Source organism: Eimeria acervulina, genomic scaffold (genome assembly GCF_000499425.1).
Source record: "Eimeria acervulina Houghton genomic scaffold, Eah_scaff261, whole genome shotgun sequence".
Lineage (NCBI taxonomy): Eukaryota > Apicomplexa > Conoidasida > Eucoccidiorida > Eimeriidae > Eimeria > Eimeria acervulina.
In genome coordinates this window covers 12,766-38,716 of record NW_013548181.1, presented here as the reverse complement: position 1 = coordinate 38,716, position 25,951 = coordinate 12,766, and the positions used below count along the sequence as shown (strand labels likewise).

At 47.8% G+C, this 25,951-nt stretch overlaps 2 protein-coding genes across 2 annotated transcripts; both read left to right on the top strand.

The window, feature by feature from the left end:
- Positions 1 to 1,637: 1,637 nt before the first annotated feature.
- On the top strand, positions 1,638 to 11,631 carry EAH_00029220 (hypothetical protein; the record flags this gene model as incomplete). The annotated part of the gene is made up of 29 exons (XM_013392613.1): positions 1,638 to 1,869; positions 2,126 to 2,324; positions 2,559 to 2,681; positions 2,806 to 2,939; positions 3,382 to 3,540; positions 3,693 to 3,820; positions 3,957 to 4,208; positions 4,340 to 4,417; positions 4,581 to 4,715; positions 4,815 to 4,958; positions 5,053 to 5,160; positions 5,308 to 5,388; positions 5,560 to 5,835; positions 6,042 to 6,269; positions 6,360 to 6,557; positions 6,704 to 6,830; positions 6,970 to 7,298; positions 7,411 to 7,599; positions 7,851 to 8,040; positions 8,162 to 8,453; positions 8,605 to 8,782; positions 8,897 to 9,073; positions 9,161 to 9,310; positions 9,428 to 9,546; positions 9,959 to 10,146; positions 10,347 to 10,510; positions 10,633 to 10,905; positions 11,037 to 11,249; positions 11,407 to 11,631. 29 exons carry the CDS (start codon positions 1,638 to 1,640, stop codon positions 11,629 to 11,631), a joined length of 5,289 nt encoding a protein of 1,762 aa, XP_013248067.1.
- A 176-nt stretch (positions 11,632 to 11,807) lies between these two features.
- EAH_00029210 (hypothetical protein) lies at positions 11,808 to 24,890 on the top strand (the record flags this gene model as incomplete). The annotated part of the gene is made up of 33 exons (XM_013392612.1): positions 11,808 to 12,038; positions 12,213 to 12,392; positions 12,663 to 12,862; positions 12,971 to 13,175; positions 13,298 to 13,668; positions 13,815 to 14,000; positions 14,145 to 14,558; positions 14,675 to 15,064; positions 15,187 to 15,388; positions 15,502 to 15,830; positions 16,039 to 16,255; positions 16,370 to 16,670; positions 16,803 to 16,952; positions 17,199 to 17,374; positions 17,538 to 17,677; positions 17,772 to 17,940; positions 18,075 to 18,434; positions 18,783 to 18,910; positions 19,035 to 19,235; positions 19,330 to 19,767; positions 20,100 to 20,368; positions 20,480 to 20,739; positions 20,935 to 21,144; positions 21,323 to 21,410; positions 21,640 to 21,908; positions 22,017 to 22,376; positions 22,564 to 22,983; positions 23,181 to 23,429; positions 23,510 to 23,767; positions 23,914 to 24,015; positions 24,177 to 24,401; positions 24,507 to 24,614; positions 24,837 to 24,890. 33 exons carry the CDS (start codon positions 11,808 to 11,810, stop codon positions 24,888 to 24,890), a joined length of 7,860 nt encoding a protein of 2,619 aa, XP_013248066.1.
- Positions 24,891 to 25,951: the final 1,061 nt, after the last annotated feature.

The window sequence follows — 25,951 nt, the reverse complement described above, 5'->3', positions numbered from 1 at the left end:
TTGCTTCTAAGCAGTGTCGCCTTGGACTGCGCCTTCTTTTTAGGTTTTTCTGTTGTTACTTCCATCTGCTCCATCTGCGGGCTTGCTGCAGAAATTGCCTTGTTGAGTTTAGAGGTAAAAGCAATCTCTTGAGAGCAACGCTTCTAGAGTGGCAGTAATATATTTGTATGTGTACGTTGCATTTGCATTATATATGCAATATCACTGCTGCTTATTATGTTTACATTCAACTTTTTGCTGGCATTTGTTCTTGGCATTTGTATTTTATACAGTGTATTATTGCAGCTGCGTTTTGTATTTATCCATGGCGTTTGTAGTATATTTGCTATATAGTATATATGATATTGTATATAATATTTCATAGTATCATATGCAAATTTCATCCATTATTTTATGGTACGCTTTTATTTGTGCATGGCTTTTGTATTTTTTGATGTACCCAATATTTATACAGAGGTGAACGTTCCTATGTTTCTATTTATGAAGCAAACGCTCAGCTTCAGCTGCTGCAACCTCCGTCGAGTCACAACAGCAAAGAATCTGCGGACAGAACTTCAGCGTCAAGCAGTGGCTTTGCTGGCTTTTCACAGCTGCTGTAAGCCCTACAACAAGAATATCCAAAAGTGCTGAGTGCTTCTGAGAAGTTCGAACTTGGCATCTTGTGCAAATGCCTGCGTTAACCCCAGGTTCTATCCAATTTAGGGTATAGGGTTTACGGTGTACGGCGAAGGGTCTTTAGTTTAATGTCGTTCCTGCCCGAGCAGCGCTTCTGAAGCTGCAGGGCACTCCTTCACCCATTTGTATGCAGGCCCCCTCTTCATCTTTTCTGAATTCACGCCTTTAATGAGAGATCCTACTAAATATCGTACGTGGAGGCTGCGTGGTTTATTTGCAGAGCAGCTATCGAAGAACCCACCTATGTAACCCCAAGGCTGGCCTTGAATTTGTCCTTAGTATTTAGTTTTCTACTTGCTTTTTTCAAGAGTTTCTAATTAAGAACTATCAAGGGGAGGCGCAGCAGAGACTCAACCAGCGGCGCGGCAGCTGCTGCATGTTGGTGGGGCTTCTTGACAGACAGACCACTGAGAGTGAAACCCGTGTCAGTGCAATGCAGAGCTTGTAAAGACTCTCTCTGCATTTGTTTGATGCAGCATTTGTTTGGAGTACCCAAAGGAACATCGGAGCTACAGTCGAACTTGTGCACCTGGGGCCTATAAAGAGGTTTCCTCAGCAGACCGCTTCATTTCTTTCTCTTCTCCTCCCTAGATAAATCAAAATGCTGCTCTCTCTCTCTCCTTAACCCTGCGAATGTCGCAAGCGACCCCACGGGCTGTGTTTGCTGGCTAGTGGCGGAGGTCACCAAAGTGACCTCCTCCTCTTGAGAAGCGAGCGCCTCTCTATGGAGCTTATTGATCTGCTGAGCCTCCTCCCGTTTTCATTTAGGGTTGCTGCGTGCATTAAAACAACCCGGATACGCCTTATGACTGCCTAAACAACTGAGGAGAGCAGAAGGGAGGCGGCGGCGGCTCTCCGCAGCACACCGCGCGCGAAGGTTTGCTGCATGAGTTTCAATAAATCTCCCCCTGTACAACAAAAACAGAGACACTGAGAAGTGCTGCTGCAAACTTCTCGCGAAAATGGCGTCACTTACGCCGCGGCACAGGTGGATGGTGTCGCAATTGGTTTCCTCTTTTGATTTGACGGAATTCGAACCGCTCGTTGAGGGCTACTTTAGAGACCAGTTTGCACCAAAAGTAGACCCCTTCCTAAAAGGAACTGCAGCTACACAGCACTTGGTCTTCTCCTACAAAGCCAGAAACACCCAGTCAGCTGCGCACTCAGACATTCCAGGAAAACTCATCTGCTCAGGTGCGACGGTTAGGAGAAAACACTGAAAACAGCAGCTGCCTATGTTTTGAGACGTCCAAAGCACAACTGCTGCAGAAACAAAATGCATGAGTAGGCGTAGGTCTATTAATGGGAGAAAGCGGCTAGTAATGCCCAGCAATATTGTGCATAACACACTTTTCCCCTCATGCTTGAGGACGCACCACCATACCCGCAGGTTCAAAAATCGGTAGAATTCATCTCTGTGTCGGGGTGTATCGGTGGCTTTGTGCTCCAGAAGGTGTTTCAGAGGAGCCAGACAGCAAGCATGTGTACTTCATTCGAACGGTTCCTTTCGGGAAATCGTTGAATCTGAACACAGCAGCAGACGCCGAGCTCCTCTTCGGTGAACTTCCAGATATGGCTCTCCAGGGCCTCCACACCACATTATCCAGCATCTTCCTTCCTGCAGTTGAGCACTTCGATAACTCTGACTGGTAAGCTGAGAAAGAGGGAGGCGGCGAAGGCCCTTTTCAGCATGAAGGCAGCAGGCAGCGCACGAGCTTCGCTTGCACGATACTGCTTTCTCGTAAAACAAAAAGGCAGAAAGAGTGGCACTCGCTGTTTGAGCCGAGAAAAGAAAATGAATTAACGGTTAGAGTCCGTACAGAATCACTACGGAGTTCCAACCTTTTAAATAACAGTGAAAAGTTTAGATGGAATTCCCTCAGGAAGAAGTGTCCTCAAGAACAGCGCAGCGAGCTTCTTTCGTGTACTCGCACTTTCTGCAAGGAGTTGGGAGAGGCAATTGACTCCCTTGCTCATGGCATTCAGCTGAGGAGGCCGGATCCGAGGTGACTGAGGAGGCCGTTCTGCTTAGAAACTTAGATGCCTCCCAACCCTAAACCCTAAGCACTAAACCTCGACTTATCGAAAGCAGCACCTGCACTTTCGAACCCTGATGGTGAACTTTCACAGGTTCTCTTTAGCTGAGATGAGAAGGGATTACACAGCAGCTGCCAAGGACCCCGATGTGGTGGAACACTTTGAGGAACTCCTAGATGATTGGTGCCGGCAGATTGAGAAATACCTGGAAACTTCACTGGATAAAGGTGCAACCCAGGCCGATAGTGGCCCCCGCAGCGAGGCAAGGAAATTTTGAATATCATCGTTGCGCCACGATTTAAGCCCCAGCTTGCGGCAACCTTGAGTGACTTCAGGTCAAAAGACGTTTCGATCTGTGCATGGGATTACGGTTGCGTTGCGAGAGGTCTCCTTTCCTTTCTTTGCTCAGATTGAGAGCTGGAGAAGTCGAATGCGGAAACTTAGTTCGATAATTCAACAGCTAAAGAGCGACGTCTGCCACACTGTATTTCAAGTGCTGCATGCAGTCACTAAAGTGGGTCGACACCTCTTCGGCCCCGCTTTAGCAGAGCCCTCTAAATCTCTTCTCCGCTTTGTTTACTGGCAAGGAGTCCCTCAGCTGAGGGTCGGGCAGTGTATAAATCGGCAAAAGGTGTACATGCGAGTGAGCGTGCTAACAGCTGACTACAGGAGTTTCACCCAAGTCGCGCCAAGCTGTGTTCCACACGCTTAGACGCTGCAAACAGCTCGACGTCGCCATTACAGAGGCATTCAACGAGGCTAAGGACAATGTGAAGTATTTGACAACGCTGGAGAGATTCGTAGATCCTCTTTATTCTGGTACCACTCGTTAGCGTGTCCATACGACTGCACAGTTGGAACCCATTATGCACACATTCCTCATATTCCCTTCACGACCTAGCGTTTGCAGGTTGTGTAAAAAGGTAAAGGGAAAGGGCTATCCTAACCTGCCCTCAGTGCCGCGTATTTTCTGCCTCCAGGAACCCCCGCAAGTATTCTTGAAAGTCTTAGCCCACTGATGAACGCAATAACTATGATCTACTCTATTTCCCGGTATTACAACACAACTGAACGTATGGTTGCCTTCTTTGCAAAGATAACGAAACAGGTAAGCTTCTGTTTCGGCTTCTGAATATGCAGGCCTGCAAGTCAAGTAGTCATACGACTGGGCGCATGGGGTTATTGCCGCTAGTTAAATTATGAATGCTTGTTATCAATGACCTGGCTGTTGTGCTCGAACGCAGATGATAGCGAATTGTCGGTCATGGCTGATGAGCGGCCAGCACCACGAGGCCCTATGGGAGCGAGAGCCTACAGTTATCATCCCAATGCTGGAATACTGCTTAACGCTAAACAACGAGTACCATGAACAGTACCGGGCTACGAGGGAAAGTCTTGTGGCGATCCCAAAAGGAAAGCAGCTCGACTTGTCTGAACAAGAAATCTTCAGCAGGATGGATCTCTTCTGCAGGAGGCTCCAGAAGCTGATAACGATGGTAGATAAGATTTGCCTTTTCTTCCCCAAGCGTTGCGTTCAGCTCTGTGAGGCTACTCTAAAACTTACATGGCTAGAAACGGGCGTCATTGTACTCTGTGTGTGGTCTCGTGCATGTGATGCCTTCGGCAGTACTCAACCGTTCAGCAGTTCAAGAACATTGGTGAGCAGCGATTTGAAGGGATGGATGTATTCGTAGACCGGTTCAAGGTGCGTTAAACTGGCTAGCACAGAATTGCTAGATCATGAGTAGTACCCTTTCATAGGGTGCATTCATACGATATGCAGGCTTTGCTTGCTTAACTGCTTACACTAGTACACGTGTTAAGTCCATCACTGCCTGCAAATTGCGCCCCCCTTGCTGTGGGCTCAGTCGATTTTCAATGACTTTAAAGTCAAACGCCACGACCTCCTAGACTTCTACAACAACCGCTTTGACCGCGACTTTGTGGAGTTCTCCGTTCGGATTTCGGACCTGGAGAGCGATATGCTACCTCAGATAAACATGGTATATAGAATAGGAATACTGTCCTTAGCCGCAGTGCGTTTCAATCTAGCTGGCTTTTACTACCATGGAAATTAAAAAACGTTTTGTATTGCAATGCAGATATTCGAGACGACGTCATCAATCGACGAGTCACTGAGGTTGCTCCAAAAGCTGCAAGAAACAGTCTACAGCGAAAGCCTTAAGGCAGAGTTAAAGGGCAAAATCAGCCTGATTATCCACCGCTACAGCGTTGAACTCGTTCAGGTACGAATACGCCTTAACCTTTTCACTGAGAAAGAGACTTGGTTATACACTCTCCCTGAAAGGGTGCTGTTTTCGTATCGGCGCTGACGCGCAGATTCAAGAAGAATACGAACGGCGCAGGGCTAACCCACCGGCGAGCAAAGACATGCCCCCCATTCCTAACAGTATTATTTGGGCTCGGGACCTGTTGAAGAAGATTGAGGTAGCTTTTCCCTCTGAGGGAGTTTTGCGTTCTGTGGAGGAACGGTTTTCTTTACTTTGGTACTACCTCTAAACAAAGGCAGAGCAGAACACACTCCCTACAGCATGTAGTAAGGGCGGCCGTGGATCTTTTCTATTCCATTCTCAGGACCCCATGAAACAGTTCCAGATGTACCCATCTGCTCTAGCAACAAAGGAGGGAAAGCGCACAATCAAACTGTACAACAGAGTGAGCTTGTCGTTTACTGATCCTCCAACGCACGCACATACTGAGTTTTCTCAAGCGTTTGAAGTGCAACAGTGACATATCAGGCTGCGTAGTGGAAATTTCTAGCCTCCGTGGAGATTGGGCAGTATGTGTGAACTGCGCAGCATCTTCTCAATGCTGCTTCCTGCACAGGTGGCTGAGACACTAGTCGAATATGAACTGAGGTGGCACCAAGCTTGGACCGAGTCCGTTCAATCCACTGCGGATTGCTTGAACAGCACCCTACTCGTGAGGAACCCCAGTACTGGAAAGCTGTCGATTAACTTTGACGGTGATATCGCGCGGTTAATTCGTGAGGCGAAGATCATGGAAAGGATGGACATGGAGATACCGGACAGCGGCCGGATAGTGTTCCTTAGGGAGAAAAAGTTGAAGTGGTGCTACGACGAACTAAAGTTCATTCTCGATGTGCGCAAGTGCCCCAAGTACTCGTCAGATTTCTTCTGCGGTAGAAATTGACATTTTAAGCGTGTGTATGCGTGAATGCCACCTAGCGACCCAGGCAAGCCACTTCGGCTCCTCCCGGGCATCTGTGGGAAAGGAGAGTGACGCTTCAGGCACATAGCTTTCGATGCTGACATGTGCGGGTAAATTAGTGCTGTGCTGCACTTCAGGAATACCAAAGGGTGTCTTCGGCAATTCGTCCGGTAACTGCAGGACTCTTACAAAGCCATCTTGACAATTTTGAGAAACAGCTTGATCCAGGACTTAATAGTTTAACATGGGCATCTCTAAACATTGAAAGCTTCTTGCAGTCTGCAACGAGTGCGTTGGAGAAGCTGGACCTGCTAGTTGTGACAGTTAATGACATTGTCGAGAACAGGATTGAGAACAACATCAAGGTGGGTGGACACATGTTTCTCTGAGTTCTCCAAATATCCGCTGGATATGCTCAGAAAGAGAGACTCACCTGCGGGTGCGATGCTGTGCAGTCTTTGGGTGGAACTCTCCTAGTCGATCTGCCGGCCCCAGGGGAAGTAATATCCCTTAATCGCTTCGTCGAGATGCAAGAGCATCACGTTGCCAAGTCTGCGGAGCTCCTCAATGCTCGCTCTCTGGAAATCGAGAACGCCGTTAGAGACTTGCTTGAAGTTATTAGCAAGCAGGCGTCGGAGCAGAAAAGCGTTCCCGTGAGCCCGTGCAATTGTTTGCCAGTCAGAAGGAAAGTCTAGCTTCATTTCCCGCGCAATGCATTGCCCATAAGCGGCAAGCTGATGGTGAATATATCTACAGGACGATCCAGCTGTCCGCTGCTGCTTGCTCCATGACTCTGCAGGCTGGCTTTATGGAGGAAGCTGATAAAATTAAATCGCAATACGAATGGAATCTGTACAAAGCCATTTTGCTTGCCACACGAAGATCATTTGACTTTCTAAGGCGCCAGATGTACTCGGCGCCACAGGGTAATCTGCCGTGCTGACTCTCTTCTAGCCAAGGCGCAAACCCAGACAATTCAAACATTTTTCTGTATAATATTCTCCACTTGGAACAAGTTGTGCCGAATGCGCTCCCCCCTACTGCCCTTTTGACTTTGTTTTGCAGATTCGGGGGCCTCTGACTGTCCAGTAAACGCCATCTTTGAAGTTGACATTCAACTAGACGGCACTGGGGTGCGGCTTCACCCATCTATTGATGAGTTTCAGGAAGCCATAAACCGCGCGGCGGTGGCTATTCTCAACTGTTCAAAGTGCATTCGGCAATGGGGTACCCAAGAGAGGGGAGATGGAGAAGATACTCCCGTTTCGCCCCGGGCTAATGGCTTTAGTTCGCGTATTAAAGATGAAAGGGATATCCAGAAGGTCCTGCTGGGATTCTTCGGATCTATTCAAAACATTCGAGACGAGGTGGCCAAGTATTTTGTCAAATTTGATGTGAGGCCATGTCATTACGTCCTGTACAGTTATAGTGCAAGCATTCATAGCACTCACTCATTTTGAGTGGGTGTAGAGGCGGTAGCAGCTGTCAGGTTTCTTTTCTTTTCAGGTATTCAAATGGCTGTGGATGGAGCCTTGCAAGGACAACTACGTGGCATTTGCAAAACAGAATCCGTCATTGGAAGACTTCGAAAAGAAATTAAAGAGTTTTCAAGAAGTCGAGACTCGGCTACTTTCAATGGAACAAGCGAAGCCCATTGGAATGCTTCTGATAAACAGTTCGGCTTTGTACCCTCAGGTATAAGTGGCTTTGCGGCGACTCAGTGGTCGTGCTAGAGAAACAACTCACCGTTTCTTCACCAGAACATGCGGTTGGCTTAGTTGTCCATTTGTCAGAACTTAGTTCATGCAGGCACCTATAGGGAAAAATAAAAGCTAGAGAAAAACCTTTGTGTACGGGAGCATAAGTGAGTTCTCTGCTCAGGCATGCGTGCATGTATCAGATGATGCATTCAAGATACTTTCGGCTTCGTGTTGCATGCTGCTCAGTTGATAGAGCTAGGTCGCCGATGGAACATTTATTACCTCGGCAAGTTGCACGTCACTGCAAAGGAACGTTTAGAAGCACTAACGGAACAAATACGGCAGGGATACAAGGGCCTCCACCGTCCAGTGACTGATATAGATGCATTACGGCACGTTATGGATACACTCACATCGATAACCCAACAAGAATCGGGTACGCGAGTCCTTTCGTCGCCCACGTATGGCGTTTTACTATCGAATAGCATCGTCAGCTAACAGGGGCAGTCATCGGTTCGTCCTCAGTGGTCTGCTTGCTTATCCGAGATTCGTCGCAGACATAGAGGCGCAATTCGAGCCCGTCTTTACGATGTACAGTATGATTGACCGCTACCTGCCTAGCAATGTGACTCTCATCGACAAGGATGAACAAGATCAGAGGCTGCTTCTGCGTTCCTCATGGTCGAAGCTGATCGACGAGGCGCAGGAAGCCCAGGCGAACCTGCAGAAGATGCAGTCGACATACAAGCGGGAACTCATTCTTAACATTAATACGCTGAAGGCTGATTCTAAGCAGTTCCGAGAGGACTTTGTCAAAAATGGACCGGCTTGTCCTGGAATAATGCCTAGGTTAGCAGTAGCATACGATTCTTTTATTCGGAGCTTGGTTGCATGTATATATATATATATATATATGCAACTCTTCATGCACGCCATTACACGCACGGGCAGCTGTAAAAACGTTGCGGAAAGATGTGGCTGTGCTACCGCCATTTTAAAGGGAGGCCGTGGAACGAGTGAAACGGTTCAAGGCAGAATGCGATGTTCGAGCTCGCAAGCAGGAGATCTACCATGCAGGAGAGGAACTGTTTGGCTTCCCTCACCAGGCCTACCCAGAGCTCGAACAAACAAAGAAAGAGCTGGCGAACTTGAGCCTGTTATACGACATTTACGTTCAAGTGAGCCGGTGCAGAGTGGTTCATAAGGAAGTCTCCTGAATGGAGCAAGCTAACTCCAAGAAGACTTCGTTGTGGCGAGGGAGAGCGTGATGGCTCATTCTCGTTTTTTTGCAGGTAGTAGACACTATTAAAGAATGGAAGGATATTTTGTGGGCAGAAGCTCCTCCTCAAATTCCTTCCATGACTGAGAGAATCCAGTTCTTTTCGGATGCCTGCAAAAAGTTGCCCAAGCAGCTCAAGACGTCAGATGCCTTCGCTGAACTCAAAAAAGAAATCGACGATTTCACAGAGGTACTCCACTTCACGTCAGTTCCAGAATACGCCCCTCCTGTGGCACTAACGTAATTCAATATGCGCGGCCAACGAATGTTATCTCAGGTTCTTCCACTATTAAAAGAGCTGAGCAAGCCTTCTATCGTGGCCCGCCACTGGAAGCAGGTTGAGGAAATTACTGGAAAATCTCTTGGCATTGACAATGAAATGACACGTTTGCAGGCCCTACTCGATGCAGACTTACTTCAGTATAAGGTACATACTACTTTAACAGCTCAATAGCAATTAGACACGGGCAGTTCCCCTCAGCCCCCAAGCGGCCTGCTGTCTCATTCCTCCCTACTTCGTACGCAATTTGTATTGTGCCTATAGGATGACATATTTGACATTTGCGAGTCTGCCGATAAGCAACTGGTCATCGAAGGCAAATTAAAAGATATTGAAAACATGTGGAAAACGTGCATGTTTGAATTTGGCAAGTGGAAAACTCGGTAAGCTATGCCAGGGGATATTTCGACTGCAGCTGGAGCTCTTGCCCTTTACAGACAGTGGGCTAAGCCCTGGTTCTTCACGTTTGCATACTCTAGTTGGACATATCCACTGCAGTATATTCAGAAATCCATAAAAGATCTTGCGTGTGCTGGTCGTTTTTGTCCTTTAGTGACTACTACTGCATTCTACAAGGCGGGCGTGTGGCAGAGGTCCAGGAGTTACTTGAGGAATCGCAAATGACATTAAATGCGATGAATGCCATGCGTCACGTTATGCCATTTAAGGAGAGGGTTGTGAACATGCTCAGCACTCTTTCGGATGTCGCAGGCATGTCCTTGCCACCACATGCTGCAGCTTAGGCTTCAAAGCCTCTCTCTTCAGCGGCTAGTGATGCGCGTATGCCTTGTGTAGCCTACGCTGGCCTGCAGACACGATTGAAAGTTGGACGAAGGTACAGGTTCTCTGGACATCGCTCGAGCCTGTCTTCACTGGAGGCGACATCGCAAAGCAGATGCCAGGAGAGGCAAAACGGTTCCACGCCATTGATAAAGATTGGGTAAGCCATTTCCAAACTGCACCGGCAAAAGTGTGTGGGGCGGGTACCGGCTTAAGATTGATGCGCTCATAGGCGTCCCAACCGATCTTGCATCAAATGATTTTACTGATTACCATGCATGTACTGTGTGAATGAGCTAACAGACGAGGATTATGGCAAGAGCATCGGAAACGCTGATAGTGGTGGAATGCTGCCAAAACGAACTACTGCGGCAGCTGCTTCCCTCGCTGTTTGCTGGACTAGAGAGCTGTCAAAAATCACTAGAGTCTTACTTGGAAGGCAAAAGGAATAAGTTCCCGAGGTTTTACTTCGTTTCCAATCCAGTTCTCCTTAAAATCCTTTCCCAGGGATCTGACGCAGAAACGGTCCAGGATGACTTGGAGAAACTGTTTGATGCAATTTCTAGAGTACGCGTTTGTTGGCGTCCGTTGGGTCTATTCGTATAATTGGCTTCATCACAATCCCTCGAACTGCACTCAAGGTGGCAGAAGGGGCCAAACACAACGGCGGGTTGTCCTCTCCGCTGCAGGTGGAATTTGACAAAGCAGATCGGAAAAAAATTACAGCCATAAAGGCTGTGGCTGGGTCGGCTGAAGAAGTTGTCCCTCTTAGCGCTCCTGTCAAAGTGGAAGGGAACATAGAGGACTGGCTGCGCTCGCTAGAGTCTCAAATGCAAAAATCAATTAGAAGAGAATGCAAATATGCTGCACACGAATCGGGGTCTATCTACAGCCAAATGACGCTGCGGGAGTTCTGCGACAAATATATCGCCCAGGTTTGCTTCGGCTCTCTCCGGTTCATGGTGCTGCTCATGTATTCTTCTGTACCTTGGAAAGAACTGAAACCATAACGCACTCCATGGTGATCCGGTTACAGAGTCTTAGTTGCGCTGTTAGGAGTAGCGAGGTACTGTGGGATAATTGCTGGGCGCAGGTTTCACTGCTCGGACTTCAGATGATATGGACAGCCGATTGTCAGGAAGCTCTTGATAAGATATCTAGGGAGCGCGACAGAACAATAATGGCACAGACAAACAAGGTGTTTGCCACTATGATGGCAGACCTAGTGCAGTGCTGTCTCTCCGACCTCGGGACCAGGCTCAACCGCACGAAATACGAAACGCTTGTTACTATTCACGTGCACCAGGTCTGCTACAAACATTTTTGGGTTGTTTTTGTTAATGATTTGTACCCTGGATTCAGTTGTATGAAACGAAATTGCAGCGATGCCCTTTCGCTGGTGAGTTCATAGGACCAAAACATGTAGTCAATGCATGTTTGTAATTGCTTTGAAATTCATTCAGCGCGATGTATTTGCGGAGTTGTGGAAGAAAGTAAAGGAGCACCGGCTCAAGGACTCAAGTGACTTCGAATGGCTTAAGCAAACTCGTCTGTACTGGAACAATGATGCAGAAAGTGCATTGATTTCTATTGCGGACGTAGAATTTTCGTACTGTTATGAGTATCTTGGGGTAAAGGAGCGCTTGGCCATCACTCCGCTGACTGATAGGCGAGTCTGGGCACGATAGCTACGGACGCTTGTTGCCGGAAAATGCTCATTAACAGAAGATACCACCAAGATACCACCAAAACCTCCACAGATCTATAGGCCTATCCGGCAGAAATGAATAGGGAGCCCTCATGAACTGGGGGGAGTAGACGTTATGCATGCAGGTGTTACCTTACATGCTCCCAAGCGCTTGGCATGTTTTACGGAGGAGCACCTGCGGGTCCTGCCGGGACTGGAAAGACGGAAACCGTTAAAGATATGGGACGGACACTTGGTGTGTTTGTGGTCGTTACGAACTGTTCGGATCAACACCGGTTTACAGACATGGCAAAGATCTTTAAAGGTCTATGCCAGAGTGGCTTGTGGGGCTGTTTCGACGAATTCAATCGAATCGACCTAGAAGTATTGTCAGTCGTCGCTATGCAGGTTTGTTGGCGTTTGCTGCAAGGGCGGCTGTTGGTTGACCAGTTAGCGCAAAACTGCCGCAGAACTGGAACAGAGTTATCAGCAATGCTAACGGTGCCCCTAGGGGTATGTGCATGGGCTGAATTTAGCGTAGACAGAAGCTTACGTCGAACGTGTGTGCATGGGTGAATTCAGATAGAATCTATAACTCTGGCAAAAAAGCAAGCTCTCAAGTCCTTTTTGTTTCCCGGGGAATCAGCTCCCATTAAACTCGTCCCAACTACAGCCTACTTCATTACCATGAATCCTGGATATGCGGGAAGACAGGAACTGCCTGAAAACTTGAAAGTCTTATTTAGGAGTGTATCCATGATGGTGCCTGATCGGCAGATTATTATTAAGGTGTGCTACTTTTCTGGTAGTTTGAACTTGATCACCTCAAGGCGCTTTTTGTGGGATTTTTCTGGAGATTACTATGGAGTTTGCCCTACTCTTTTTCTCAACTCATAATGCCCAGAGCGAGACCTCACGCACCACGTTGAATGAATGCTACTTTTGGCCAGCATATGGGTAGCATCGAACTTTTGCAAAAGGTTCGCCAGCTCATCAAAATTACTAGCAATTGGTGCGGCTGCCTTTCTGCAGGTCAAGCTGGCCTCAGTTGGGTACATGGATATTGACAATCTTTCGAAAAAATTTAAGGTTTTGTACGGCTTGTGCGAGGAGCAACTTTCAAAACAGAGGCACTACGACTTCGGTTTAAGGAACATTCTCTCCGTGCTGAGAACAGCGGGTGCTACGAAGCGGAACGAGCCTGAAGCTGACGAAGAAATGCTCCTCATGAGGTAGAGAACAGCCTGTTCTTTTTTAAATCCATAATAATAGTCGACTAGTTCTCGATACTTTAAGGACGCCGCACTTACAGGACCTGTTTGTGAAGAACCTGCATGCAGAACCCTTCGTGATATGAACCTCTCGAAGCTGGTTGCGGACGACGTCCCGTTATTCCTTTCTCTTCTCAACGACATATTCCCCCGCCAAGCTAACCCACCAAAGAAGGTGTACCAGGAAGTCGAAACTGCTGTCTTGCAGGAGCTTGAAAAACGTGGGCTTGTCCGAACCGATGAGTTCTTGATAAAAATCATGCAGCTTTACGAGGTACAGAGATCCACCACAGGCGTGCACATAGGAGAGCATTTAAGTTCTGGTTGCTCTGGTTGCTATTTCCGGTGGGACTTCCTTTAGAAGAGTATCATACGGTGCTCCCATTGACTCTGCAGACCTCTGTTGTCCGTCACGGGTTTATGTTGGTTGGCGATTCCTGCTCGGGGAAAACAACGATTGCTAATACGCTCACAGCGGCACTGACAGCCATCGGGCAGCAGACACGCATTGTAACGATGAACCCGAAGGCCATTACTGCCCAACAGATGTACGGTGTTAAAGACCCAATATCTGACGAATGGACTCCTGGTATCTTTGCTTGGATGTGGGCTCGGTACAACAACCGCTCGTTAAAGTTCAACACTTGGATTACTTGCGATGGGCCAGTAGATGCTATTTGGATTGAGAACCTCAACACGGTCTTGGATGACAACAAGATATTGACTCTCGCGAACAACGATCGTATTCCCATGACGGAAAATACGAGGTGTGGACGAAACACACACATTCCTGTCATGGCAAGCAGCTAATAGTCGATGGATTCGTTGAGTTTGGCCGTAGGTAATGGAGGCACCCCCTAGTCAAATTTCCAGCTTAGAGGTGGCATAGTGGATGAGCCGTTGTTGCATTCAGGATCGTTTTTGAAGTCGAAAATCTCAACAACGCATCTCCCGCTACCGTCAGTCGTGCAGGCATCATCTTTGTCTCCGCTTCTGACCTAGGATGGAAGCCTTTGATCAGAAGCTGGCTGGAGAGGCTCTCTTCAGAAAGTCCTGAAGGAGCACAGAAGTCAAAGATCATGAACGAGCTATTCGACAAGTTAGCATTGCCCGCCCAAGCTTGAGTTAGCATCTCTCCGTACTTGACAAACGCCAGTGGCACTTTGCTAATCTTTCTTTTGCTCGGGCACCAGGTGTGATACAAGTGTCGATCCTTTGCGCTTGTGCTTTGGTGGATCTTCAGGTACATATGCTCGTCCCAAGTATACGACTTCGCGCTTAGGGATTGCACCCACGTGATGCAGATTACTCCCGTCGTGATGACCGTGCAACTTCTTAACCTTCTCAGCAGCATGCTGATGTCATATGAAGGTGCCAGTGAAGGCATGACTCAGCAAGACTATGAAAACATGATGGTCTATGCCATAGCATGGTCTTGCGGCGCCCTATTTGAACCAGAGGACAGGCAAAAATTCTGCACATTCTTAAGGGAAAAGATGTCGTCACCACACCAGTGCGAAGCAGGGCTTACAATTTTTGACTACTTCGTCGACCCCAAGACCAAGAAATTTCGGAAATGGGCAGCCCCTGATTGGAGCCCACCGAAGGGGGCTTTCTCTTTCTCATCAATTCTTATTCCGACTCTTGATTCAGAAAGGTTTGTTGATGCGGGAGCATATGGGACCAGGGTATAAATGTGCTGTCTCGAAGCAATATTGCCGTAACAGAATGTTTTCCGGCAATATGATGCCGTCTGTCTGCTTAATTCTACAGGGCTGAATATATTCTTCAACTCATGACTAGTTTGCCGCAATCAAGAAATCCGCCGTCATTTCAGTCAGTTCTGTTGCTTGGAGGCCCCGGGACAGCCAAAACCTCTACAGCGCTTATGTTCTTGGAGAAGCTCGATGATGGCGAGACCTTGTGGAAGAGGGTGAATCTTTCGTCAGCTACTCTACCTGAGCGTTTTCAACAAACCATCGAATCTAATCTAGAGCGGAAGACAGGGAAGACCTACTGTCCTCCAGGTGGCAAACAGATGGTCTTTTTCCTCGATGACCTCTCCATGCCATTTGTAAATGCTTGGGGGGATCAAGTTACTCTGGAACTGTTACGCCAGTTAATCGAACAGGGAGGTTTTTACTTCCTGGAAAAAGACAAGAGGTATACTTCCGTTTCTTCCTTCGGCAACGAATTAAGCCATGCCTCATGATTAGCTGCAAGTGCAATCTGGCTCAAATTCCCTGACAGTTCTTCGGTGTTACTGGTTGGTAGTGTGTTTATAGGGGCGACTTCAAATCTATCATTGGTCTCCGGTATATAGGAGCAATGAATCATCCTGGTGGTGGCCGTAATGACATTCCAAACCGTCTGAAGTCTAAATTTTTCTCTTTGAACATGATCCTACCGTCGTTGACGTCTGTTGACAACATATACGGGTCGATGATTAGAAGTAGAATTACCTTGAAGAATGGTGCGACTCCGCTGGTGAGAATTATAGCACTCAAACAGATATTATGTCTTTGAATGTTCAATTAGGCCGCTAAATTGCGGGGAAAAGGGTGCTGGATTATTTTTTGTTTGCGTTTACGCTAAATTAGGTCGTCGAAATGTCATCGAAGCTCACGCAGGCTACCATAGACGTTTGGCTTGAAGTAAAAAAGCTCTTATTGCCTACGCCTAGCCGCTTCCACTACATCTTCAACCTACGCGACCTTTCACGGGTGTTCCAAGGAGTACTGAACTGCCCCCTCGACGTAGTAAACACTTGTGAACACTTTCTTGCCCTCTGGAAGCATGAGTGCACCAGAGTGCTGGCGGATAAACTATGCCGGAAGACCGACAAGGACATTGTTGAAAAGGCCATAAATGATGCATGTGCCAAGCATTTTGGCCAATCGCTGCAGAAAGCAATTGTCGAGACGCCATGGTAGCTTCTCTCCCCCCCTACGTCTTTATTGGCACTTGCGAAGTCACACTGCAACATCCACAAACCACACGCTCTTATGTATGGCAGGACGACGTCTGGCTGCCGCTTGTCTAGCTTTTTATCAACAAGCCGTTAGCCAATATTTCCCTACATTCCTGAAAGTCGTTGATCGCGACACTTGTGCTGTGGGTATGCTGGGGCATTGCAGGTTTGCCGACTTCCTGAGGGAGCCCGGTGAAGACGAGTCGGGGGAACTGCTACCTGCTCAGAAGGTTTATGAGCCAGTGCCTAATCTGCAACTCGTCAGAACCAGAGCAATGGAGTATCTACAGCGCTATAACGAAGAAAACCCAGCAAAGGCGGCAAACTTAGTTCTATTTGATGATGCACTAGCTCACCTGATGATCATTTCAAGAATCATCCAGGTACGGGAGGTCTCTGGGAGGACCTGCATATTCCTCCAAGGACTGTATACAGCCAATGAACGGGCGTAGGGGACGGACGTTCTACTCAGTGAGACTTGATGGACTTTGCTGCAGATGCCGCGGGGCTCGGCAATGCTAGTAGGCGTCGGCGGTTCCGGCAAGCAGTCGCTAACTCGCTTGGCCTCTTTCATCGCTGGTCATGCCCAGTTCCAAATCGCTATCACCAAGACATATAGCGATGGCGCCCTATTTGATGACTTCCGGGCACTATACGTAAATACTGGCCAGAAGAATATGCAGACGACGTTTCTTTTGACGGATCTGGAAATAAAGAGCGAAGGCTTTCTGGAGTACTTTAACTCATTCCTCTCGACTGGAGAAATATCCGGTCTGTTTGCCAAAGATGAAATGGATTGTACGTCATCTACAGGTCCCTATAGTTTTTGACCCCAGGTGCACACCGTAACAGCAAGGGAAGTTTCTACGGTGCTAGTGGGCCGCATGCATACATATCTGTTGCTCGCTAGTACGCTTGGATGTTTTACAGCTATGGTGGCCGACAGGAGAGCGGATTTCATCAAGGAATGCCCACACCTGCAGGAAACAATGACAAATATGTACAACTTTTTCTTGAACCGCGTCCGTGCAAACTTGCACATAGTCCTCTGCTTTTCCCCTTTGAGCAGGAAGTTTGCAGGTCAGCTCTGCATGTAGGTACGAAGTATTGTACCGGCAGCCGTACGTGTGATGCATCCAAATCAATCTGACGTGGTGGCTTCTCTCGGAGTATACGTTTGTCCATAGGTGGCATATGGTCCTTGGCCGCCCTTCGTGTATATTCCGTATGCACTAATACCACTTCGTTTCTGCTGAGTGGTTATGTGCGGGAACTGTTAGCGGCTGTATATTTGTACTGTGCGCACTGACTCTGTTTGACTTGTAGAGAGGGCACAGAAGTTCCCTGGGCTCTTCAGCTGCACGACTATTGATTGGTTTTTGCCATGGCCTGAAGCCGCCCTAGTTGCTGTCTCTTCGAGCTTTCTGGACAAATTCGAAATTGACGCAAGCGCCGAAAAAAAGCTTGTCCTGTACAATGTGATGGGCAACATACATAATAATGTGAGTCCAGAGAGGCTTCGTATACTGTCAAATTAATTTCTTTAAGAGAGCTTGTCGTTTTCCTGACTAAGGTTTCGTCTGATGTATTGCTGAGTATGTCGTCTAGCCAGTGAGCAGAATCACAGCATAAGACGCGTAAAAATGCTTTTGCCCGATGCCTCAGGTAAACAAAACGTGTGATGACTATTTCCGACGCATGAGGCGCTACGTCTATGTCACGCCCAAGTCCTACCTCTCATTTATCAATTTTTACAAGAAAGTCTACACGGAAAAGTTCGACGAAGTGAACAATCTGGAGCGCAGGTAAACCCCTAGCGTGAAGGCACCAACACTTGCATACTCACGGCCTTGCCTGGTGCGATGCCGTAGTTCCTAGCTTGGATTGAATATGATTCAGCGTTAACGTTGGTTTGAAGAAACTGAACCAGGCTGCACAAGACATTAAACAAATGAAGGTGCAGCTGAAGGCTGAAGAGAAGAAACTACAAGAGTCCGAAGTGCAGACCAACCAGCTTTTGGCCAGAGTACAAAGCGAATCTGCCAAGGCGGAGAAAAAGAGTCAAGGGGTGTGCATAGTTCTCATACGGAAGCTCCAGTTGGGAGTCCACTCTACGAAACGCTGCGTTTTTAGGTTCCTTCGGAACTTCTTCCCTATTGTGGATCTGTTAACTCTTTTGGCTCTGCCGTACGCGCAACGCAGGTGGCAGCATTCCGAGATGAATGCCTAAAGAACAAAGAAGAAATTGAACGGGAGCAAGAGGAGGCGAACAATGATCTACAGGCAGCTTTACCCTACCTTCGGGAGGCTGAAGATGCAGTCAAGTCCATCACTGCAAAGGACATAGTTGAGCTGAAAACGATGAAGACGCCCTCAGATATTATTCGCCTTGTTTTCGACGGCGTTCTCATTCTGCTGCAAAATCGGTTGGCAGATGTTAAGGCAGAGTCGAAGGTCATAAACAAGAAGCAGATTGACTTTATTCACGACTCCTTTGACGAAAGTGCGAAGGCAATGATGGCGGACGTGCATTTCCTTTCCAACCTCTTCGACTTTTCCAGGGTTAGCGCTAGCCCCTATTTGTTGTGCATTGTCTTCGCTGGAGCGCTGTCACGAAGAAGCCAGCATTGCAGCCAACATGTGCAAAGGAAATTAATTAATGGAGTAATTATTTTTTGATACTTAATGTGCTTTCCGTTGGAGTAGAAAGAAAAGGATAATATCAACGACGAGACCTGCGAACTCTTGTTGCCTTACCTTGAACTGGAGCATTTCAATCCAGCAGTTGCTAAGAAGGCATCAAATGCCGCAGAAGGTGAAGCATGCGTGCAACTGCTGTCGCCTAGTAGAGCATCAAACCGCTAATAACGCTCTGTTGGCCATGTCGTACAACGCCTATCTCGATGGCAGGGCTCGCATGTTGTGGGTAATTACTGTTCTGCAGGACTGTGCAAATGGGTTGGAGCTATGGTGATGTATCATGAGGCTGCAAAGATTGTGAAGCCAAAAATGGACTACCTGACAGTACAAACAGCAAGGTATTTTGCATTAACAAAGATTCGACATAATGTGTGTTACTCAAGCAGCTTGGGTTGCATTCACAGTATGTAGTATACAGTTTGACAGCAACAGCTTTCTTCTCCGTGTGAATGCGTGATGTAGGGTTGAGGTTGCGCTGCGTCAATTGAGCGAAGCGGAAGAAGAGTTGCGAAAAGCTCAGGCAGCGTTGGACGAAATCAACCGGCAATTCCAGGAGGCGCTTGCCTCGAAAAGAGAGCTAGAGCAAAGGGCGCAAGCAACGAAGCGTCGGATGGAACAGGCTAACCGGCTGATCAACGGACTCGCAGGGGAAAAGGCTCGATGGTTGGTACTCCCTGGTGTTCGCGTCTGCTCGACCGGTGTCTGTCGCTGCCCCAGATTATTATTCGTAAGCGGTTAGGTGGACTTTTTTTTGCAGGACAGAGGATTCGAACACTTTCGCTGAGAGGAGAAAACGGCTGGTTGGTGACATCCTAGTCGCGGCAGGATTCGTGTCCTATTGCGGCCCATTCAACGCCGAGTACAGGGAGTTGCTAAGGAAAGAGTTAGTCCACAATAAAAAATTATTGAGACCACCTGGCAGAGATTGCCGGCCCAAAAACATAAACTGCCTTGTATTTGCTAACGCCACTATACGGATGAGGAACGCTAATGAGTGCATTCCTTATCAGGTGCTGTCCTACGCAATCAGGGTTATGCTGAAGGATGCGAAGAATAATGGCATCCCTTGCTCTGAATCCCTTAACATCGTCGACCTCCTCGTCGATGAGGGAACGCGCGGCGAGTGGAACCTACAAGGCCTCCCCGCAGACGAGTTGTCTGTGGAAAATGCTATCATTGTGACGCGATCGGACAGGTATCCCCTGCTCGTAGACCCCCAGGGACAAGCACATAATTGGATCAAGAAAAAAGAAGAGAAAAGCATGAAGGGTTCTCGACAGTGTATAACGACAGCAACTGATCCAAGGTAATCCCCGCATGCTGCACTGCATCCCTGGCCTGCTGAACTACTGGCGTCGCAGCAGTGTTAAGCCCTACCCACCATTTTTCCAAATCTGCGAAGCATATTAGAGCCTCTATCCGCAATAGTCTGTACTCTTTGCATGCCCCGTGGTTGGAAATTATTTGAAGTGAATTGGCCTATTGAGAACGGTACTAGCCCAGCTACGGTTTTATTGTTCCAACCAGGTTTAAGGATAAGGTGGAGTTTTGCCTTTCTGAGGGGCTGCCAATACTGATTGAAAATCTTGGTGATAATGTGCCAGAAGTCCTAGATCCAATTCTTGAAAAACAGTTCCTTAAGAAAGGAAAGAGGCTTTATGTTACTTTTATGGACCAACAAGTGGAATACAATCCAGCATTTGCCCTTTACATGACAACGAAGCTGGCCAATCCCCACTTCTCGCCAGAGATCAATGCGAAGTGCACCATGATAGACTTTACAGTCATGCACGAAGGTAAGAACACAGCGGTCGTGAGAGTGCCATCCATGAAGGCCACTGCTGTTTTGGTCCACTGAGCGCCTGTCACTGGTGCGTCTCTGGGGCAGCTGTGCTTCTTCTATCCAGGCCTTGAGCAACAGTTGCTTGGTAGAGTTCTCTCTATGGAGCAAAGAGCTCTCGAGGAGTCCCTCAATCAGCTCGTAGAATCCCTGACGGCAAATACTAAAGCATTGAAGGAGCTGGACAGTCAGCTGCTGGATCGTTTGTCTCATTCCTCTGGAAATCTTTTGGATGATCTGGAGCTTATTGAGGTGCTTGCCAATACCAAGGCAAAGGCAAAGGAAGTGGAGAAAAAACTTAAAGATGCACAAGAAAAGAAGGCGGAGGTAATACTAGCTGTCCAGCCCAATGGTTTAGCAAGCCTTCGATGAAAACCCAACGAGGCCGTTTGCATACCGCTCCCTGAAGATGCAGTGAATTGCTGTATGCTGTGCCGCTAGAACCAATAGCCTGTATTAAACAGGCTGTGGATGCTGATATGCAGCGCAAGCTAATTTGAATTAATATGTGTGTCCATGCAGATTAATGAGAAGAGAGAGCAGTATCGCCCGGTAGCAACGAGGGGATCCGTCCTATATTTTTGCATGGTTGAGGCATCTTTGATATGCTGGATGTACAACAGTTCCCTCGCGCAATTCTTAGAACAATTTGATATATCAGTTTATAGATCGGAAAAGGCACAACCAACTCACAAACGTGTGGAGAAGATTGTAGAATATTTGACTTACCAAGTGAGCTCGTCATGTGGAAAAAATGCGTCCATGTGTAGTTGACCTTTTGCATGAAGAGTCCATCACTGCACCCTATTTCCATGCCAATAATCAAAATTTAAGTGAGGACTCGAATAGCTCACCTTGCCGCAGTCGAAGTGATACCTTGGTCGTTTACAAAGCAACTCTATGAATACAGGTTTATAGATACGTCTGTCGGGGTCTATTCGAGCGGCACAAACAAAGCTTCGTGATGATGCTAATACTTAAAATGCTGCAAATCGACGGTGTGATCCAATCGTCCGATATTTCTTTACTTCTCAACGGTGGCGCAGGTGAGGGGCTGCTCACAATGTGCTATTGAAATGCAGTGGTGATAGCATCTCTAATGCTCTCAAGCCATCAGCGTCGCTGAGGCATTGCATCTGCAGTTGCCTTCTACCTTCTCCAACCTATTCACAATAGAAAGAGGCTTGGCAGCACTATTAATGCAATATGCGGATGCTTGTTGTGCAGGTCTTGACGAGAAGGGAGAAGCTCCCTGTCCCTTCAAATGGTTAGGGCAGGATTCAAAAGTGTGGCTAAACGTCTTGCAGCTTTCAAGGACCAGCTTCGGCAGAGACCAAATACAACTCTTTTGCGAACTGCCCGAATCACTTAGCAAAAACGAAGCTGCGTGGAGGAAGTGGATGGAAGACAACGAACCAGAAACTCTACCAGTCCCGGACTACGAAGACAGACTTAAATGTCTGAAAAATCTCGGGCACATACTAAGGCTGTGTCTCGTGAGCTAGCACCAGGAAATGCTACAGCTGCAAATGGTATTATATGACAAGAGTGCCGCTGCCCGTGAAGTTACTAGACGCACTTCCTTTTCCAACGTATGTTTACAGATCCGCTCTATGAGGCCTGATCGAACAGTAGTGGCGTCGGCACGTGCTATTGACCAGGTCTTGGAGCCAAAATATACAGAACCGGTTACTGACTCTGTCGAGTCAATATGGCAGGAATCATCCTGCCGCGTTCCAGTGATTTTCTTGCTTTCTCCCGGCGCCGACCCGACGTCGAGTATTGATGAGCTGGCAAAGAAGAAACGAAAGTTCCCGACTGACAAAGTATCAATGGGCGAAGGGCAGGAAGTGGTGGCAAGGGAAAAAATTAAATCTGGCTTTCTATCGGGCAGCTGGGTAGTGTTGCAGAACTGTCACCTTGGACTAAACTTCATGAGTGAAATCGAAGAACTCCTTCTTCGGGTCACGGAAATTAACAAGGCAAGAGCACGGACACATGCAAATTGATTCACAGCAGGACACGACCAGAGCTAGCTACAATCCAAGCCTGCCGCAACTACTTAAGCGCTGAGGTTAGAAAAAGCGGTGAGCGAATTTGAACTCCCTCTAAAGCCTAATGAGGGACTTCTTCTCGTAGTTGCTCTCGCAGGATTTCCGTTTGTGGATTACGTGCGAGCCCCACAATAAGTTCCCCATTGGGCTTCTGCAAATGGCCATCAAAGTCACGAATGAGTCACCCATTGGACTCAAGGCCGGGCTTTCAAGGAGCTTTACAACGATGATAACCCAGGAAACATTGGACAAAGTGAACAACGAAAAGTGGCGCACCATCGTATTTGCACTTGCCATGCTCCATAGCGTCGTTCAAGAGCGGCGAAAGTTTGGCCCCTTGGGCTGGTGCATTCCGTATGAATTTAATTATTCGGATTTGGAGGCATCGCTTTTCGTTGTAGAAAAACACCTGGCAGCAACAATATTAGTAGGGCAACCGTTATCATGGTCCACCATTGGATACATGGTTGGCGAGGTGCAGTACGGAGGGCGCATTACAGACGACCTGGACAGGGAGGTAGGACCCTGAACAGCGACCGCGCTTGCAACCTCAACAGCTGTAGTGTGATGTGATGTGTGTATGTATGTGTGTGTGTGTGGGTGGGTGGGTGTGTGTGTGTGGGTGGGTGGGTGTATGTGGTTGTGGGTGTGGGTGTGGGTGGCTGGGTTTGCATATCTGGGTATCTGTCGTGTGCGCGTTTGTCTTTACATCAGATGTTCAACACTTACACCGGAAAATGGCTGACTGACGACCTATTCAGGTCGGGATTTTGCTTTAACAGCTCTACAACAAACGCTCACGAATTCATGTACAGAGTCCCACAAGCAACTGACATCTCCGTCTACCGCGATTACATCAACTCGCTTCCGTATGTCGATCAACCAGGAGTTTTTGGCCTCCACGTAAATGCCGATCTTACATTTCGGCTACAGGAGTCTTCATCCATGCTCGAAACTATACAGGTACATCAGATGCAGTACATTATATGCAATGCCTTTTCTTCATTTTCTTCTTTGTTGTTTCTGCGCGGATGCAATATCAGTGCTTCAACCAGCATTTGCCTTACTTGAAAGTAGAAACTGTGCACTTAACTTCCCAGGATACTTTACCAAAAGCTTCTTCAGGGGGCAAAGGAAAGTCACAGGAAGAAACAGTGCGCGAAAAATGCGTGGAAATGTTAACCAAAATGCCGGATGACTTCCAAGAAAGAGTATACAGGGAACAGGTGTCCAAGCTTTCCGGACCGCCGGCGTTGAATGCCAAAGGATTTGCCGCTCCGCTAAATATATTCCTCTACCAGGTCAGGAATTACCAGCATGAGCTGGAGGACTGGTATTGGCGAAATAGCGATATTCATTAGCAACGAATGCTGCCGAGAACATACGACCCCGGAACTTTACAACCTAACGCTTTCAAACTGTTTATTTTCTTTCGCTTTGCTTCCAGGAAGTGCAGCGTATGCAGCGGATCTTGACCATCGTTCGCACCAATTTATCATCCATCATTAGTGCAATCGATGGTACCGTCATCATGACACCAGACTTGCAGGTGGGGAAGCACCATAACCAGGAAAAAGAGAATCACTGGTGCTACTCCGCTATATGTGTAAACCGGCGGGGTTTTATCCCCTGCTGTTCTTCTGGATTGTTGACAACTTAGCAATCCAGGGCGTCCAGCACCCTTGTGAACCACTTTCGGCGGTCCCGCAGGATGACGTGACGGCAATATCTGACTTGAGGGTGCCACGGCGTTGGATTAAGGATCCAAGCGGCGCCGAGATTTCTTGGCTTTCACCAACTCTTGGAAAATGGTTTTCCGGCATGAGACTTAGGGCTGAGCAGCTTTGTGCATGGCTAGAAAAGGGAAGGCCAAAATCATTTTGGCTCGCTGGCTTCTTTAATCCCACAGGATTCCTTACTGGGATGATGCAGGAGGTATGCTGCCGCCTAGATCCAATGCACTCGTTGCTTAGGGACCAGCACCGTCGGTGGTTTTAGAATAATATGTAGCGCTTGCTCCTTGCTTGTAATGACTCGCAGGTCACACGGCAGCACAAGCGAGACCAGTGGGGGCTTGATGACGTGGTTCTGCACTCAGAAATGCGCACCGTAGATGTAGAGAAGATCAAAGACATTCCAGAGGAAGGGGTAAACATTCATGGTCTATATATAGAGGGATCCCGGTAAGTAGCTAAGTATGAGCCCTGTTCTTTAGCCTACTGTATCCCGATTGGTGCTAGGTCTCTCAATTTTTTCTTCTGGAGCAGATCAGTATCTGAATAGCTTTTTGCTGAGAAGGCTTCCCCCGTTCCACTCCAACTAGAGCCTAAGGAAACCCGGTTTACTTGCACTTCCTTCACGCTGTCGCAGGTGGAACTGGCACGAATCCAGGCTGGAAGAATCCTTACCGAAAGTCATGGTTGATAGAATGCCAGTAGTGCACGCTACCGCATTAACGTCTAAGGATAAACGCAATAAATCCTTAGATTACGGGCAGTTTGAGCCATACGACTGTCCCGTGTACAGGTATCCAAACAGGACAGATAAATACTTGGTATTCCGAGTACAGTTGCGCTCGGACCTGCACCCTTCTCACTGGAAGCTGCGAGGAACAGCGCTGCTATGTTCTACTGAATAAACGCAACGAACTGTTGGGATACAATGGTGTGAAGATTATTCAGCCTCGGACACTGAAATTGCTTCGTGTCCAGGGACGCAGCATTACCTACTGCCTTCAACACCTCACCTGAGCCCCATTTTATTCATATTGCTAGTTTCTACGTCCTACTCGCCAATATCACTAGAGATCGTGCCAGCCCTCACGTGTTCCTCCGGCATTCGATAGCGTCGTCCCAGGGCGTACACTGTGAATTACGTACAGCCCACCTAGTTTTTCCTGAAGACCCAATGGAAGGCTGCTTCGTAATGCAAATCTATTTGAGCATGCGCGTCAAAGAAACAATAATGCGGCGCACGATCTTTTCGTTTGTTAGATGCTACACACACTCAGACTTGCTTTCCATTTACAACGGACAAAAGCGTTCCAGTGATACGGCTAAAGTACGTGCGAATGCACGTCTCTGAATGCCTTCACTGTTCTTTCCGGCCTTTTTTTGTCAATACTGTTAGCTAGAGTTCGCGGCGGGGGAGCAGAGGCTCTATACCCTTGATCACAGCATTTTTGCATCCTTGATCACAGCATTTTTGCTAGCCCCTTATCTGCCATTGGAATGCTAATCATGGTGATGGCTTACAAGCAATTGAACTCAGAATCACCACCAGTCGCAACGGATGTTGGTGCATCGTCGCCTGTAGTGGTTGAGACCAGCCTTTGGTTTTGTAGGTACTCGGAAGGGTCTAGTCGCTTAGCTCATACTTACGTACATGGTCCGTGTACGGCTTTTTCGTGAAGGAAGTTTCTAAGGTCCTCGAATAAAGGACCCTTTACTAGGTGCAGAGGCGAACAAGCGTTGGAACGGATTTAT